The sequence below is a fragment of the Lactuca virosa genome, chromosome 3 (genome assembly GCF_052849685.1).
Source record: "Lactuca virosa cultivar CGN04683 chromosome 3, Lactuca_virosa_CGN04683_v6, whole genome shotgun sequence".
Taxonomy (NCBI): Eukaryota; Viridiplantae; Streptophyta; class Magnoliopsida; order Asterales; family Asteraceae; genus Lactuca; species Lactuca virosa.
The window spans coordinates 131,406,530-131,423,031 of record NC_136428.1 but is presented as its reverse complement, the minus strand read 5'-3'; the positions used below and the strand labels follow the sequence as shown (position 1 = coordinate 131,423,031).

The following is a 16,502-nucleotide window of genomic DNA, read 5'->3' as shown; positions in this document are numbered from 1 at the left end:
CCTAACTGTTGATAATAACTAATAGGTGATATGATAAGTATTGGCCCAATTATTTGACATTTGATAATAAATTAATAGTAAATATCACCATTATAGTAAAATGGATAAACTAAAGAATTAATTGATAGATAATGTCAAAAAAAAAAAATCGTAAAGAGGCATTATACAAAATCTAAGTTGAGCATTAACTTTATATCTGTGCATAATGAGAATTTGTGCACCCCCACTTGATTTATACGGCATAAAACGATTCATAAATCGATGCTATATTGCATCGATGACATCATAAAAACATATTGTTATAAGATTTTGGTAATTTAATTACAAGTATTCTATTAATAGATTAACTAATTCAGGATGATTAACGTATTTTTGGCATGTAAGCTTATAATCTCATATAAAATTTTTAAATTGGATTATCTTAATTTTAAATTTATTATAAAAATCATTAACTAATTGACAAATCATATGTTGGTATCTTTGTAACCATACCAATAAAATATATGAAAATTTATGAAAGAGAGGTGATAGTAAAGCATATTTTATGTTACATTCACATCTCCACCCAACCCACCTTGATTATAAATTTTGTCCCCTGTTTGAACTCTCCATGTAACTCCCTCCTCCTCTTCCTCTTCTTCTTCTTTCTCTCCCTCTCTCTTTCTCTCTCTTGATCAGACATGGCTGTTACAGGGTCTTTTATGAAACTGCAACTCTCTTCATCCCCATGTCTAACAGCTCCAAGGCTCTGCAAATCCTCAAGAAAACAGGTCACACGTCCTTTGATCGTTTTCTTTTTCAATTCCATGCTTTTCATGAATTATGCAAAACTGAAAGCTCCCTTTTGCTCGTGTTTTAGCTTAAATGCTTGAATTTCCTCTACAAAATATTGGGATCTAATGTCGAATAGCTGATTTCGGGATGAACTTTGCTAAAAATGGAAATATGTTTGTTTTTACAGTTCCGGGTGAAAGCTTCAGCTACTGGTTCAGATGCTGAAGATGCGAAGATGACGATCACTAAAGACAAAAACCGGTGGAAGATCGATTTCTCCGGCGAAAAACCGACGACACCATTGCTGGACACCATCAATTTTCCGGCGCACATGAAAAACCTCTCAACACAGGTTTGATAACTGATAAGAATACTATAGTTGTTCGTCACTTCTTCCCAGTCAGTTACTGCATCTCTAACTTGTACACTGCGCATATTTCATTGTTTTTTCAGGATCTCGAACAGCTAGCGGCGGAGTTGAGAGTGGACATCGTATATTCAGTGGCAAAAACCGGTGGCCATTTAAGTTCAAGTTTAGGAGTTGTTGAATTGGCTGTAGCTTTACACCACGTTTTCAACACCCCAGATGACAGAATCATATGGGATGTAGGCCACCAGGTGAAATTATTACTATTTCTTTTTCAAATTGGAGTTGATTTTTGAGTATTATTTGATCTTAACGTTTACCTTTCTGTAAAAACAGGCATACCCACATAAGATTCTTACAGGAAGAAGGTCGAAGATGAACACCATAAGAAAAACTTCAGGACTTGCAGGTTTTCCAAAACGAGACGAGAGTGTTTATGATGCTTTTGGCGCCGGACATAGCTCCACCAGCATCTCCGCCGGCCTAGGTATGTCTGATTCCCAAAAAAAATGAACTTTTCCTTATTGGGGATAAATCATAAATCATAAATGGTGAATTTGGAATCGATTCAATAGGTATGGCTGTTGGAAGAGATCTATTGGGGAAGAACAACAATGTGATCTCTGTAATTGGCGATGGCGCCATGACAGCTGGACAAGCATACGAAGCCATGAACAACGCAGGATTCCTCGATTCAAATCTGATCGTCGTGCTAAACGACAACAAACAAGTCTCTTTACCCACAGCCACATTAGATGGACCTGCAACACCTGTCGGAGCTCTTAGTAGCACTTTAGCTAAACTCCAAGCAAGTCCCAAATTCCGTAAGCTTCGTGAAGCTGCAAAGGTAATTAATTGACTAATCGATTAAATTTCGCCATTGATTAATCGATTGATTCTGCAATCTAGTAAGAATTCGTGAATCTAAATTTCTTGATTCGTGAACAGAGTATCACGAAGCATATCGGACCTCAAGCCCATGAAGTTGCAGCGAAGGTGGATGAGTATGCGAGGGGTATGATTAGCGCTAGTGGGTCGACATTGTTTGAGGAGCTCGGGTTATACTATATTGGCCCAGTTGATGGACACAATGTTGAAGATCTAGTCACCATTTTTGAAAAAGTCAAGTCAATGCCTGCACCTGGGCCTGTTCTTATTCATATTGTCACCGAGAAAGGAAAGGGTTACCCTCCTGCAGAAGCCGCAGCCGACAGAATGCACGGTAAACATTATCACATTATTACATTATCAGACAGTGTGGGTAAGCTCAACAGCTCAACAGAAAGTATAGCTCAGGGGTTGCTGGAATAATAACTTTTTTTTTTACGGTATCTGAAAAGTTTTGTTCTGATTTTAGGAGTGGTGAAGTTTGATGTGGAAACGGGAAAGCAATTTAAGACGAAATCCCCGACACTTTCATATACGCAATATTTTGCGGAAGCTTTAATAAAAGAAGCTGAGGTGGACAATAAAGTGGTCGCGATACATGCAGCCATGGGAGGTGGGACCGGGCTCAATTATTTTCAAAAAAAGTTTCCGGATAGATGTTTTGATGTGGGTATCGCGGAGCAACATGCGGTTACTTTTGCAGCAGGGTTAGCAACCGAGGGTCTTAAGCCGTTTTGTGCTATCTATTCTTCGTTTTTACAACGGGGATATGATCAAGTGAGCACTCAATTCTCACTTTCATTAGACTGGACAGATGACAGTCTAACATCTGTCCCATCTTTGTAGATGGGACAGATGCAAAAGTTTGTTCAGTATTGTCCAGTCCAGTCAACCAGTCAGATTTTTAGACTCTGACGGATAACTAATAAATTGATGGAATAATGTTAGGTGGTGCATGATGTTGATCTTCAAAAGTTACCGGTACGATTTGCGATGGATAGAGCCGGATTAGTGGGGGCAGATGGGCCCACACATTGTGGAGCATTTGACATTGCTTACATGGCATGTCTACCAAACATGGTGGTGATGGCTCCATCAGATGAAGCCGAGCTCATAAACATGGTTGCCACGGCTGCAGCCATTGATGACAGGCCAAGTTGCTTCAGATTCCCGAGAGGAAATGGCATTGGTGTACCTCTTCCTCCTAACAACAAAGGAGTTCCCATCGAGGTACTTTGACTTTTTAGGTCAAACAAGTTACTTTTCAATTTAAAAATTGATATAGAATTTTCAATCTTTTTGAGAAAAAGATTCGTACCCGAATTGAAATTTATAGCCAACGACAAAATCAAATAAATGGTGACGTTGGTTTTGTAAAAATTTGGTGTCGATTTGAATCTTGAAAATAGTTTATTTGACTTTGACTATTTGACATATGAACAGATTGGTAAGGGGAGAATACTATTGGAAGGAACTAGAGTTGCGATTTTGGGATATGGTTCGATAATCCAACAATGTTTAGGTGCTGCTAGCTTGCTTCAAGACCATAAAGTGTCTGTAACAGTTGCAGATGCACGGTTTTGCAAACCGTTGGATGCAGAGTTGATCAAAAGATTGGCCAATGAACATGAAATCTTGCTTACAGTAGAGGAAGGCTCAATTGGTGGATTTGGATCACATGTTGCCCATTTTCTGAGTTTGAATGGCATTTTAGATGGAAAACTCAAGGTAAACAACATTTTTAGACATTGTTAGATAGACATCACTTTATCCATACCATTTTAGACATTGTTTAACACTTTATTCGGGTGACACTTGATAAAAAAAAAAAGGCTAACTTTGTTTATGGGATGTTAATTTGCAGCTAAGAGCAATGACTCTTCCTGATAGATACATTGATCATGGAGCACCACAAGATCAACTTGAAGAAGCTGGTCTTTCTTCAAAACACATATGTTCAACGGTTTTATCACTTGTGGGAAAGCCTAAAGAAGCATTTCAGTACAAGACAATCATGTAGACGAAGACCAAGATCCAACTGTCTAATTAATTATACAAATATGTTTCAGGTGTTTAGAGTTGAAATCAGGAAACTGAGGGATAGTAACAGTTTGTGCATATATATGTTGTTTTTCTCCTTTAAAAATGTAGTAATGTATTACATAATTTCACCAACAATAGAGGATTGTGCAAGATCAGTGAAAATATATTTAGGGAAGAAAGATGGGAGGGGATTTTTCTATAGTTATTGTTGTTTTTGGGTTCTAAAAGAATGGCCGAAAGTTATATTATATTATAAATAGTGTGAATGATCCCAACTTGAAGCACTCAAGCTGACACAAAATCCAAATTATGGTCTTCAAGGCATTCTCTTATGGTCCTCAACTTCGTCTGTTTTCAACGGAAAATTCCGTCTCTTATAGTATGCAGACTAAGTAGGATGTTCTTTAGGTCATTTTGTCTAAACCAAAAGCCATTCCTAATCCGATAGATGGATGATTCATTTAAGGAAAATAGTGAATAAACATGACCAAGAATATTGATCCTCTCACAATTAAATTTGTTTTAAGTTTCAAAGGTTTTCTCTATTTTGTTCTTAAGAACACTAATAGGAATTGGTCATTCTTTGGCTAAGGGCAAATATTTTAGATTCAGTTATTTATGTTTCATTAAAAAGACAAAAATACATTTTCACATTCTTTTTATTTTTACCATGATTCATCGAATCAACTTGAATTATCATTCTCTCCACACACCCACCTACTGCTACCCCACCTCCCCCACCAGCGGTAGACTCATAGAATTTTGTTATGGGTAGCACCAAAAAATATATGGAAAAGTATAATAAGATAATTAGAACCGATTTTTTCCTTTGTTGTTGGAGTATGCGTGGGACGAAGGCAACAAGCCTAGTTGATTCACCAAGGTAATGTGCTATTAAATTGGACTTTTGATTTAGTAAATAATGGGATAATTAATTAGACTTTGGACTTTTGATTCAGTCTAGAAGTTACACCTATTTAATCTCAGCATGCATAAATAAAATTCAATATTTTGAACATTTATCGGAAGACATTGAGGGTAGCACGTGCTACCTATGTCAATTACCTACGTCCGCCCCTATGCCAATTACCTACGTCCGCCCCTGACCCCAACCTACACACATATACCCCTACTCTATCCCCATCCCATCAGCACACCCACACCCACACCCATGCATACACACATACACATGTTTCTTGGGCCCCAACTTGTATTTTCCGCATTGGTTCTCGGGGGTTTGTTTCTACTAGTGGTGACTTGTTAAATTGTGTGTTCAGTAATACAAAATCGTTGATGAAATTTGTCATCTCCGATTTTACAATATTGTGTTTGAAATGAAATTTGTATCGAAGAAATTTGAGAGTCAAAATTTGTGTTAAGAGGTGGTGTCAGCATTTGTGAGTATTGTTGCTGAAACGGAGGTTGGAATTGCGAGGTTGGCGGGAATTGATCCAAGAGATGGCTCTTGTGAACCCGTAGGCCGTTTGTTTCGGTACAAAAATGTTTTTTACTTGCGAGGATTCATTTAAGAGAAACTTAAAATAGAAAGTTGAAAGAAGAATAATGTGAAAAAAATGAAAAGTTTAAATGGTTATTTATAGTTTGATTTAAAAAAAAATAACGTCATTATAAGAGTCGTGAGAAATTAAGAGGAGAGAGGAAAGATAAGAGTTTGAGATTAGCGGTGGATATTCACTATGCTTTCCTTCTTTTTCCCTACACCACAAGTGGTGTAGACGATGTTTTCGCCCTCCCCGTCAACATCACTTCTTCAATTCCAACATCACTTCTTCAATTCCATTTAGTTCACTCCTACTAATCAGTTTAATATTATAAAATTTGTGATTTATTTTTAATATTATAAAATTTGTGCTTTATTTTAATAATGTTAGTATACTATTATGTTAGTTTTAATTATATTTATAAATATATCTTTTGATATTTATCATCTAGCTTTTTGTTGAAGGGTGTACTAAGGCTATGTTTGGCGTACTAGCTGAAAAACTATCTGTTAGCTGAAAAGCTAGCCGATAGCTAAAAAGCTAGTTGTTAAATCGAAAGCTAGCTGATAATTGAAAAGCTAGCTGATAAAAAATAATGTTCGGTAAAACTAGTTGAAATATATAAAATACATAAAATGACATTTAAGAGAATGTGTTTCTATAATTAATTAAGGGGTATATTTGGAAAGTTTTATAAAAACTCTTAAAAAGTTAGTCTAAGTAGCTTTTTAAAAAGCTAGTTTATAAATTATTTTTTGACTTGCCAAACACGACAAAATAGAAAAACTCGAAAAATAAACCAACTTATTAGCTAGCTGTGGGGTGCCAAACACAACCTAACATTTCACATTTCACCTTTCACTTTTTTATACACCGACTCCTCGTTTTCCATCACTCTTTCACATTTCAAAACCTAAGAAATAATCACCCTTCATTTCCTTTATTATTACTTTTTTTAAATTACCATAATTTAATAAATAATTAAATTAATAAAAACATATTAATAAATACAAAACTAATAAAAATGTAACTATCATAAAAATAATTAAAACCAAGTTATAATATTTTTCTGTAGTACGATCACCGACCGTTTTATTTATTTTCTTTTCAATCGTAACAAATCTTTTATATAATCTCTTATTTATCACAATACAACAAGTGAGAAGACAAACAAGCACGGCTAAACCTTATAAAATGGTTGCAAATCGAATCGTTACACCTCTCTATGTGGTGGGGTTTACACACCGGGCCTTCTGTAATAACAAAAATTAATATTTCAGTTAATCTGGCAAACACAAGTTTTGTAAAACACGACAAACTATTAGGTTAAAAAATTACACAACAAACTATTAGTTTAAAAAACTATTGTATGTAAAAATCAGTTTTAAAATGTTTTTTCAATGGACAAAATTTGCAGGAACCATTAAAGATACGTGCGGTCCATGCCATGTGAAATGGTTTTACCTACGTATGTAAAGCGGTCCATCTATTGTCCCAACCTCTATTTTGCATTCTCAAAAATTTCATCACTTAAAACATTTATGAACTTTAAATAATCATTTATGTTTTAGAGTGAGTGCTCCAACAACCACATACATTTTGCAACTATAAACTCATATCTAAGGCATTTGAAATTAAAATATGATTTCTCAAATAATATATGAAATATGATGCAATTTATGTTAGATATTACATCAAAATTAATGTCTTCAATTATGTTTTTGCCAAGTATATATGTAACAGTGATACTGATAGGAAACACTCGTATCTTCACCTCCTAGTTGCTCAGAAGCAGCCAGTGATCTCCATGGCCGAAAATGGCGATCGTAAGCTTCACATAGCAATGCTCCCATGGCTGGCCTTTGGCCACATTATTCCATTTCTTGAGCTAGCAAAACTTATGGCCACCAAAGGCCATAAGATTTCATTCATTTCAACTCCTCGAAACATCCACCGTCTTCCTCAAATCCCATCAACCTTAACTCCTCTCATCAACTTCATCAAAATCGATATACCAAAAGTTGAAAATCTCCCAGAAAACGCCGAATCCACAAAAGATTTACCTTTCAATAAGGTTAAGTACCTCAAAATGGCATGCGATGGCCTCAAAAAACCCATCACAGATTTCCTCGAAACCTCATCCCCAGATTGGATCATCTGTGACTTTGTTACTTATTGGTTGGGGCCCCTAGCGGCGGAACATGGCGTCCTCACAGCTTATTTTAGTGTTTTTCCGGCGGTAATGCTTGGTTTCGCGGGTTCCCCGGAGGTGTTGATGTACGGCGATGATGACCAGTCGGTGGAACAACAGTTAATGAGCCAACCAAGGTGGGTTACATTCGAAACCGAAGTTCAGCCATCTCCTTTTCAGATCACCAGATCACTTCAAAACTTGACTGGCGACGATGAAAACATCAAGGATGGTTATCGTCTTGGAGCCACCGTCATCGGCTGCGACGCCGTGATTGTGAGAAGTAGTTCTGATTTTGAGCCGGAGTGGCTGAATCTCCTGAAGAAACTTTACCGAAAACCTATCCTTCCGGCCGGGCTGTTACCGGCAGCGGTGGCAGACGACCATGCATGCTGGGGGGAAACGAAAGAGTGGCTGGACAAGCATGAGAAAGGCTCGGTTGTTTACATTGCTTTTGGAACAGAAACGAAACCGAATCAATACGAGTTAACTCAGTTGGCTTTAGGGTTAGAATTGTGTGGACTACCCTTTTACTGGGTGTTAATCGATCGGCGTGGGTCATCAGATGACGAGGTAATCGAGTTGCCACGTGGGTTTGAGGAGCGGACACGTGGACGTGGGGTGGTGTGTAGAGAGTGGGCACCACAATTTAAAATATTTAGTCATGAATCGGTGGGTGGGTTGCTGATTCACTCAGGCATGAGTTCGGTGGTGGAAGGGCTTCAACTCGGTAAGCCACTCGTATTGTTGCCTTTCGTAATAGACCAAGGTGTGATTGCAAGTTATTTGGTGGAGAAAAAGATGGCGTATATGGTTCCTAGGGATGAGTTGGATGGGTCGTTTACGCCAGAATCGTTGGCTGACTCACTGAGTCTAGTGATGGTGAAAGAAGAAGGGAAGATGTATAGAGACAAAGCCAAAGAGATGATGTCGATGTTTGGTGGCAGAGATATTCAAGACAAGAGTTTGGATGAGGTGCTGCAATTTTTTCAAAAGTCTTTGAAATTATAGTTTGGTTTCGTAGGTCCGTGAAATAACTATTGACCGTTAGAATCTAAACACTGTCGGTCATATCAACTTATCAAGTGTATAATCTTTCTATACTAAATAAATAAAGGGAAAATTACTAATCTACCCATTTTTCTTAATCACCTATCAAAACAAAGCCAAAATATACCAATTAGCCAAAAATAGCCCATAAAACCGTAGTCAACTTAGGGTTGACTACGGTCAACGCGGTTGACTGCTATTTTATTGAGAAAACTATTATTTTGTGCTAATTGGCTACTGTTTCATGGGCTCGTTTACTTTTTCGTGGCCCATTAGCCCAAAGTATATAAAGAAATTTTTTTCAGATTAGGTCATTTTTTCTATTGTTTTTTTTTTGTTTTGCCTACTTTTTTCTCTCAATGGAGCACCCGAAGAACAACCAGATTTGTCTACTTTTCATCAAAATTTTACCGTATTTGTGATTAGAAGTAGGTTTTATATATCTGGTTAAATTTTTTTTGAAAAAAAACGAAAAAAAAAAAAATATAAAACCGTAGGTTTCATACGAAACCTACGGTGTACAAGTTCCCAATGCACAGATTGTGCATTGTCGACTTGTACACCTACGGTTTCGTATGAACCGTACGGAAATTATTATTTTTTTTCGTTTTTTTTTAAAATCGATTCAATGGGATCGGAATTATGTTAATTTTGTAATCGTGTATTTAAAAAAAAAAAAACGAAACCGTAGGTTTTATGGAAACCTACGGTGTACAAGCATTTACTGCACATTTTGTGCAGTAAACACTTGTACACCGTACGTTTCCCAAAAACCTACAGTTTTGTAATTTTTTTTTTTAAATAACTAATAAACATTTGCACCCCTTTTATGTATTTTATGATTTTTTGTTGGCAAAAAAAAATTGTACTATTGATTTGGAAATGTTTTTATTTATATAATTTGTATCCCCTTTTATATATATATATATATATATATATATATATATATATATATATATATATATTATTTTTTGTTGGAAAAAAAATAACCTATGTTTTTATATATATATATTTTTAATTATTTTTCAAAAGAAAGTTATTTTTAAACGTATTTTTTAGGATTGTACCCCCTTATATGTATGTTATGATTCAATGTTTGCATGTTGTTTAAAATGATGTTATTTTCTATGTCTCAATTATAGCATACATTAGCAATGTACTATTGATTTGAAAATGTTTTTATTTATATAATTTGTAGATATTTTGAAGTATATTGTATTGATAAAATAACATTGTGTTTTGCTACTTTCGGGTTTGTTATAAAATATGTTAATGTCACACCATTTTGAAAGTACAATGCTAAATTTGGTATACTAGTAGTATAGAAAATATAAAAAAAATGTAGTCAATTAATTTCCTTTGGTATTTCATACAAAGTAAATAGAATATATGAAATGATTAATTCTTATATTGTGTGTTTTCTCTAATTGTTTATCAGTATTTTTAGTTTTATAAAACTTTATTTAACCTTAATGTTTATTTAATTTTGTAGCTTCCAAACAAATCGATGATGGGTCACTTATCTGTCAAAGCTTCATGCCATAAATTGCATGAAGTTTTGAGTCGCTTGAACGGACCCGTGCGCGATCTGTTTTCAACAACTAGCTTCGGTTACTTGTTGGACTTACCAGCTCAGTCCGGAGATGGACTTCTTATTCATGGGCTGTTACTGCATATGTTGCGTCCTACTGCTGAAACGGACGCAGCTGAACGCCTATATTTTAGGTTTTCTAGACGTACGCTATCATTTGGGCCGGAGGAGTTTTGTCTAGTGACCGGACTTTACATGGGTCGGTGTCCTAACTCAATGATCGAATTTTCAACCATGTATAAACACGGTTATGGTGAAAATACATTTCGGTCCAGAGTCTTCCCATATCGCACAGACACTTCTTTAGTTGTAGAAGATTTAGAGCTCCTTATCTTGAATTAACGGTTCAATGACATATCGGCTCAAGACGGTGTTCGTGCCATTTTGCTATATATCCTCAATCAAGGTTTTTTGGGAAAGGAGCTTAATGATAAAGTTATTGTACATATTAAAAACACTCTTTTTTATACTCTATATTACAAAAAAAGTAATAAATTTTTTTTTTTAAAAAAAAAAATTAAAACCGTAGTTTTTTGGCCAAAATAGTAGATAAAACCCCCAAAATAGTAGATAAACCCACTCCAAAAAAAAAAGTAGTTTTTTTTGCGAAAACCGTAGCCTACGGTTTGGGAAACCGTAGGTTTTAAAATACCTACGGTTATGAATGTTAAAAATGAAAAAAAATATATATATACAAAACGCGAAACAGTAGACGAAATGGCGAAACAGTAGACGAATTTTGAAACCTACGGTTTCGTGGGCTATTTTTGGCCATTTGCTAATTTTTGGTTAAATTGTTAATTACCCCCTTAATTTGGCTAGATTAGTAATTACCCCATAAATAAAAGAATTGTTTTGTTTTTAGGGGTAATTACTAATCTAGCCAAATTAAGGGGGTAATTAACAATTTTTAGCCAAAAATTAGCAATGGCCAAAAATAGCCCACGAAACCGTAGGTTTCGAAATTCGCCTACTGTTTCGTAATTTCGTCTACTGTTTCGCGTTTTGTATAAAAAAAAATTTTCATTTTTGACATTCAAAACCGTAGGTTTTTTAAAACCTACGGTTTCCCAAACCGTAGGCTACGGTTTTCACAAAAAAAACTACGGTTTTTTTTTAGGGGTTTTATCTACTATTTTGGGGGTTTTATCTACTATTTTGGCCAAAAAACTACGGTTTTAATTTTTTATTTTTTTAAATTTTTTTTTATTATTTTTTTGTAATATAGAGTATAAAAAAGAGTGTTTATAATATGTACAATAACTTTAACAATTATTTTGGTTTGAATTATTTTATTTTAATTTTAACAGTAGTCAACTCTGACGGAAAGAGTAGACTACTTTTTGGGTAAAGTTGACTACATTGTTGCTAAATTTGACTACTTTTTTGTTAAACTTGACTACTTTTTCGTCAGAGTTGACTATTGTTTTCAACTTATCTTATATATATTTAGTATTTTATATTTTTGGAAAGTTTATTCTCTCTAGCTTCTTAATCCTCAAAATTAAGATAATGAGTTGTAACGAGTATTTTGTATTGCTCATTACGGATGGAAGATGGGAGTTTGTTAATTCCCAATTATCATATGTTTGGCCACTGGGATACAATCCGAGAATGTTTTATTTAGGTGTTGAATTTTACGAAAACACAACGTTCACCGAATTTGTTCAGTTGGTCAAGTGCAAGATGGGTCTTCCCGAATAATCAAAAGTTAGTTTGGACTATCAACATCCAGAACAACTCTATTATTGTGGTATTGTTGATGATCGTGATATTAGAAAGCTGATAAAGGTAATAAATGGCGTTGGAGATAAATATGTGTCTGTGTATGTGGTGGTTGAAGAAGGCGTTTAGCCGAACGAAATGGATGATAGAGGAAAGGCATCTGCAGCAAATTTATCAAGTGGAAAAGGGAGCAACAACCCAATAGGTAATTTTAAAAGTCCAAGTAAAAGTCAATATCATAGTGTTGCTGAAAATGTAAATGTAGTGCCAGAACCGATTATGTATGTTACACCGGAGAATTATAAGTATATCGGTGATAATGATGTTGGTGCATATGTTAATGATGTTGGTGTAAATGAATCATTTGACAAAAAAAAAAAGCAGTAGCCGTGGTGAATAAGGTTGGTAATGAATTTGGAAAACAGGAAGTTCCGTTTTTGCATGATGGTGAACTAAAAGGATATGGCGAGTTTGCGGATTGTGACAAGTTGGATATATCCGGCCTAGATAGTGATTCTAACAGAGAAGAATTAGATGACGAATCTAAGCTTATTTATTCAGATACCATGTTTCATGGTATGCCCCCTTTGCCTTCGTGTCCTGTAACGCTGATGTGAACATTCCATGTCAGAGGGTGGATATAAGTGAAGAGATTAAGGTTTTAGACATTTTTGATGACAAAGAGTTGCTCAAGCTTGCAATCGGAAGACAATGCATGGAACAAGGTAAGCAGTATAAGACTACCAGATCGAGCAAAGGAAGGTTCGAGGTTGTTTGTTTGGTTAAAAATTGCTCATGGATGGTTAGGGCAAGGGGAATCCAATCGACTACTGCTTTCCAAGTCACAAAAGTTGTTGACCAACACACATGTTGTGCGACAAATTTGGAGTCTAATCATCAACAATCAAAGAAAAAGGTACTCGGCCACTTTATCGCTGAAGTATTGGCTGGAGACTATAATGGAGTTTATCGGGGCAATGAAATTGTTAGGGACATCAATTCGAAATTTCCAATCAATATCTCATACCAACAGGCATGGCGTGCAAAACAGTATGCGTTGTTGATGTTAAGAGGTACCAAAGAGGATTCATTCACCAAACTACCAGTGTATCTGCACAACTTGGTCAAGCACAATCCAGGAACTGTTACTCAGATAAGAGTAGACGATGATGATCGGTTTGAGTTCGTGTTTATCGCGTTGGGTTGCTCGGTAAGCAGTGTTAATTTTTATAACAAATATAACATATGAATCCTAATTGGTATTTGTTAATGCAATAAAAAATAATTGTAGGTACGAGCGTTCATCAAATATTGTAGGCCGACCCTAATAATTGATGGTGGTCACCTAAAGGGTGAATTCAAAGGCACGATGTTGCTCGCAGTGACAATGGACGGTCAAAACCAAATCATGCCTGTTGCTTATGCCATTTGCAAAAGTGAATGTACTGAGACGTGGTCCTGGTTCCTTCGAAAGCTACGTGAATGTATAGGCAACTTGGAAGACCTTACAATCATATCTGATAGGGCTCCATCCATAGCGACGTCAATTGCAAATATATTTCCTCACGCCTATCATGGAATATGTGGTATCCATTTGTATTTCAACATTTCAGCAAAATTTGGAAGCAGCGATACAATGCACGCATTATTTTGGGAGACATGCAAAGCCTATACCATTGAAAAATTCGATAATGGGATGAAAAAAATAAAAAATGTAAATATTCGTGTATGGGAATACCTACAAAACATCAACCCAGAAAGATGGGCCAGGGAACATTTTCCTGGGAATCGGTATTTTCTTATGACATCAAATAGTGCGGAGTCGATAAATTCAATGTCACGATTTGCAAGAAAGATGCCAATATTGATGTTGATTGAGTATTTTCGTGCAACAATGCAACAATGGAGTTTTCAGAAACGTAATGTTGCAGGTACTAATATTTTATATACATTGTTGATTGATTATTTTCTTAACTCGTGTAGTAATAATTTTATGAAAAAATATGTCTATTTTTTTAGCTGAAACTAAAACAACACTCACCCAATGGGCTGAAACGATTATACAAGCAAATAAGAATGCTTGTAATAATTGGATGGTGTACCCTATCTCAAATAGCAGATTTGAAGTGAAAAGCTCTAACCACAAAAGTGTCATTGTTGATTTCCAACAAAGAACCTGTACATGTAGGCGGTGGCAAATAGATGGCTTACCTTGTGGCCATGTTATAAAAGTGCTGACAATGAACCGTTACGAAGATTGTTCGGAATTCGCTTTAAAAGCTTACTTTACAGAAACATTGAGGAAAACTTACGAGGAGTCTGTGAACCCCTTACCAAGTCCATCTGAGTGGGAGATCCCCGATGATGTGATGACCGTGAAGCCACCCATAATGGAGAGACGTCAGTCGGGTAGGCCAAGAAACACTGGACGTATTCCGTCGCAAGGTGAGCGTCCCATACGACAAGAATGTTCTACAAGCGGTCAATTTGGACACACTAGGAACGATTGTACGGGTAGGGGATCGGGGAGCGGATCTGGGGGGAGGAAAAAATCTACACAAAAGGGCATAATGACTGATGAGTTTGTATCCGGGAGCGGGTCACAGAACGAAAGCGTGTACCCTACTTTTGATTTCAATAGTACATTTGATTTGAATTGTCCTTAGATTAATGTAGGAAAGCAATGAATTCCCGTATTTGTAATTTTTTATTGCTTGTATTAAAAAGTACTTCTGAGATTATTAATTAAATCTAGTACTCCACTTATTAACTCCTTTATTCCATGAAAAGTAAAACACAAACATAAAACATTATAGAAATCGAGATACACCCTTACGAAACATTACATAAGACATTTCACATAAAAGAGCCTTCTACATGAAACATTTGTTATTTTTAAGTAGGATCCATGCATCCTCATACTCGAAGTCACTTCCCTCGTGCTCCAAAATGTAATGATCTTTAACCATTTCTAAAAGATCTTCGTCGTTGTTTGGATAACGATACCTGTTTTTAAGATGATGATACCATCGATTAAACCATGTGATTTTTTCCTTTAAATCCATCCACTTACCAAAAATATCTTCTTGTGTTCGGTGTTTTCCTTCTCCCAACGAGAGGTTAAACATGGCTGTTATGCGGGTCCATTCATCACCTTCTAAGCAATCAGGGTTAACCATGGTTACATCATCGTAAATGTTCAACCAACAACGTGTTACCACCATTACCTCTCTTATCGTCCATGGATGTGGAGTATTGGACGGAGCAACTGCGTTGGAAGAAGTTGGTTGATTGGAGGCCATTTTTTATATGTTAGTAAAATTTGTAGTATAAATACCCCTCCATTGTAAAGAATGAGACACACCACAAGTTATAAGATATATAACTTTCATATTCTCTCTAAATATTCTTTCTTCTCAATTAAAGTTCTTATCAAAGTTTACTAGTTTGGTTTGATTTATAGTTATATTAATTACGCTTAATTCATAACACGTTATCAGCACGAAAGCTCTAATCAAGGTTATTAAACAAGTGGAAAATCACATCTATCTTAATCAAGGTATGTATTACTTATTAAAAACACTATTAATTATAAACACCTCAATCATATTAAAATAATAATAATACTAATGAATTAATGAAACTTATACATTATGGACATTATGGACTACTAGCAATTTTTATTTCTTATACTAACATTTCTTTATGTATTCTAATTTTTATACTAACATTTACATTATGCAACTAATTTTTATTTATGCAAACTAACATTTACATTATGCAACTAACTTTTATTTATGCATACTAACATTTATATTATGCTACTAACTTTTATTTGTGCATACTAACATTTAAATTATATTTATTTATACATGTCAATGTTTATTTATATTTTAGATACTCTTCATAATTTTATTTAAACATTTACTAATGTTTATTTATGTTTCTAATTAGTAAAGTTATGTATTAGTTATAAGTCTTATTACATGATTTATAAAATACATATACATATATACACAACGAATATATATGCAACGGTTATAAACAGCAAAAACAACGGCTATATTTTTTACCATAAATAAACATCTTTACCCTGCTTATTTTACCCACAACAAATTTTTCTCTCTTGTATCAAATAAATCAATTTCAAGAAATCAAGCTTCAAGATGATTCATCCTTTTGTGATAATCATGACTATAATAGTCATGTTACTTTTCATCCCAATCCTTAACATCGAAGATAATATGGAATTTCATCTACTTTTAGGCTTGTATGCAATGTTAGCTTTACCGCTTCTTTTTTGTGTAATATTTATTGAAATAAATGGATTTTAATTTTAATTTTTATTTTGTTTAAAATTTATAGTTACAT

General features: G+C 35.0%; 2 protein-coding genes and 1 pseudogene across 2 annotated transcripts; all 3 read left to right on the top strand.

The window, feature by feature from the left end:
• The first annotated feature begins 578 nt into the window (after positions 1–578).
• Positions 579–4,273, top strand: LOC145166569 (1-deoxy-D-xylulose-5-phosphate synthase 2, chloroplastic-like). Its single transcript, XM_079085576.1, has 10 exons — positions 579–770; positions 962–1,126; positions 1,228–1,392; positions 1,478–1,628; positions 1,717–1,988; positions 2,090–2,363; positions 2,499–2,806; positions 2,978–3,259; positions 3,473–3,757; positions 3,894–4,273. The coding sequence occupies exons 1-10, from the start codon at positions 681–683 to the stop codon at positions 4,047–4,049; spliced, it is 2,148 nt and encodes a 715-aa protein (XP_078941702.1). The 5' UTR covers positions 579–680; the 3' UTR covers positions 4,050–4,273.
• A 2,935-nt stretch (positions 4,274–7,208) lies between these two features.
• On the top strand, positions 7,209–8,899 carry LOC145166570 (UDP-glycosyltransferase 91A1 pseudogene; annotated as a pseudogene).
• A 3,370-nt stretch (positions 8,900–12,269) lies between these two features.
• On the top strand, positions 12,270–14,797 carry LOC145164063 (uncharacterized). The gene is made up of 6 exons (XM_079082783.1): positions 12,270–12,336; positions 12,397–12,482; positions 12,557–12,707; positions 12,815–13,341; positions 13,423–14,062; positions 14,151–14,797. The coding sequence occupies exons 1-6, from the start codon at positions 12,270–12,272 to the stop codon at positions 14,795–14,797; spliced, it is 2,118 nt and encodes a 705-aa protein (XP_078938909.1).
• Positions 14,798–16,502: the final 1,705 nt, after the last annotated feature.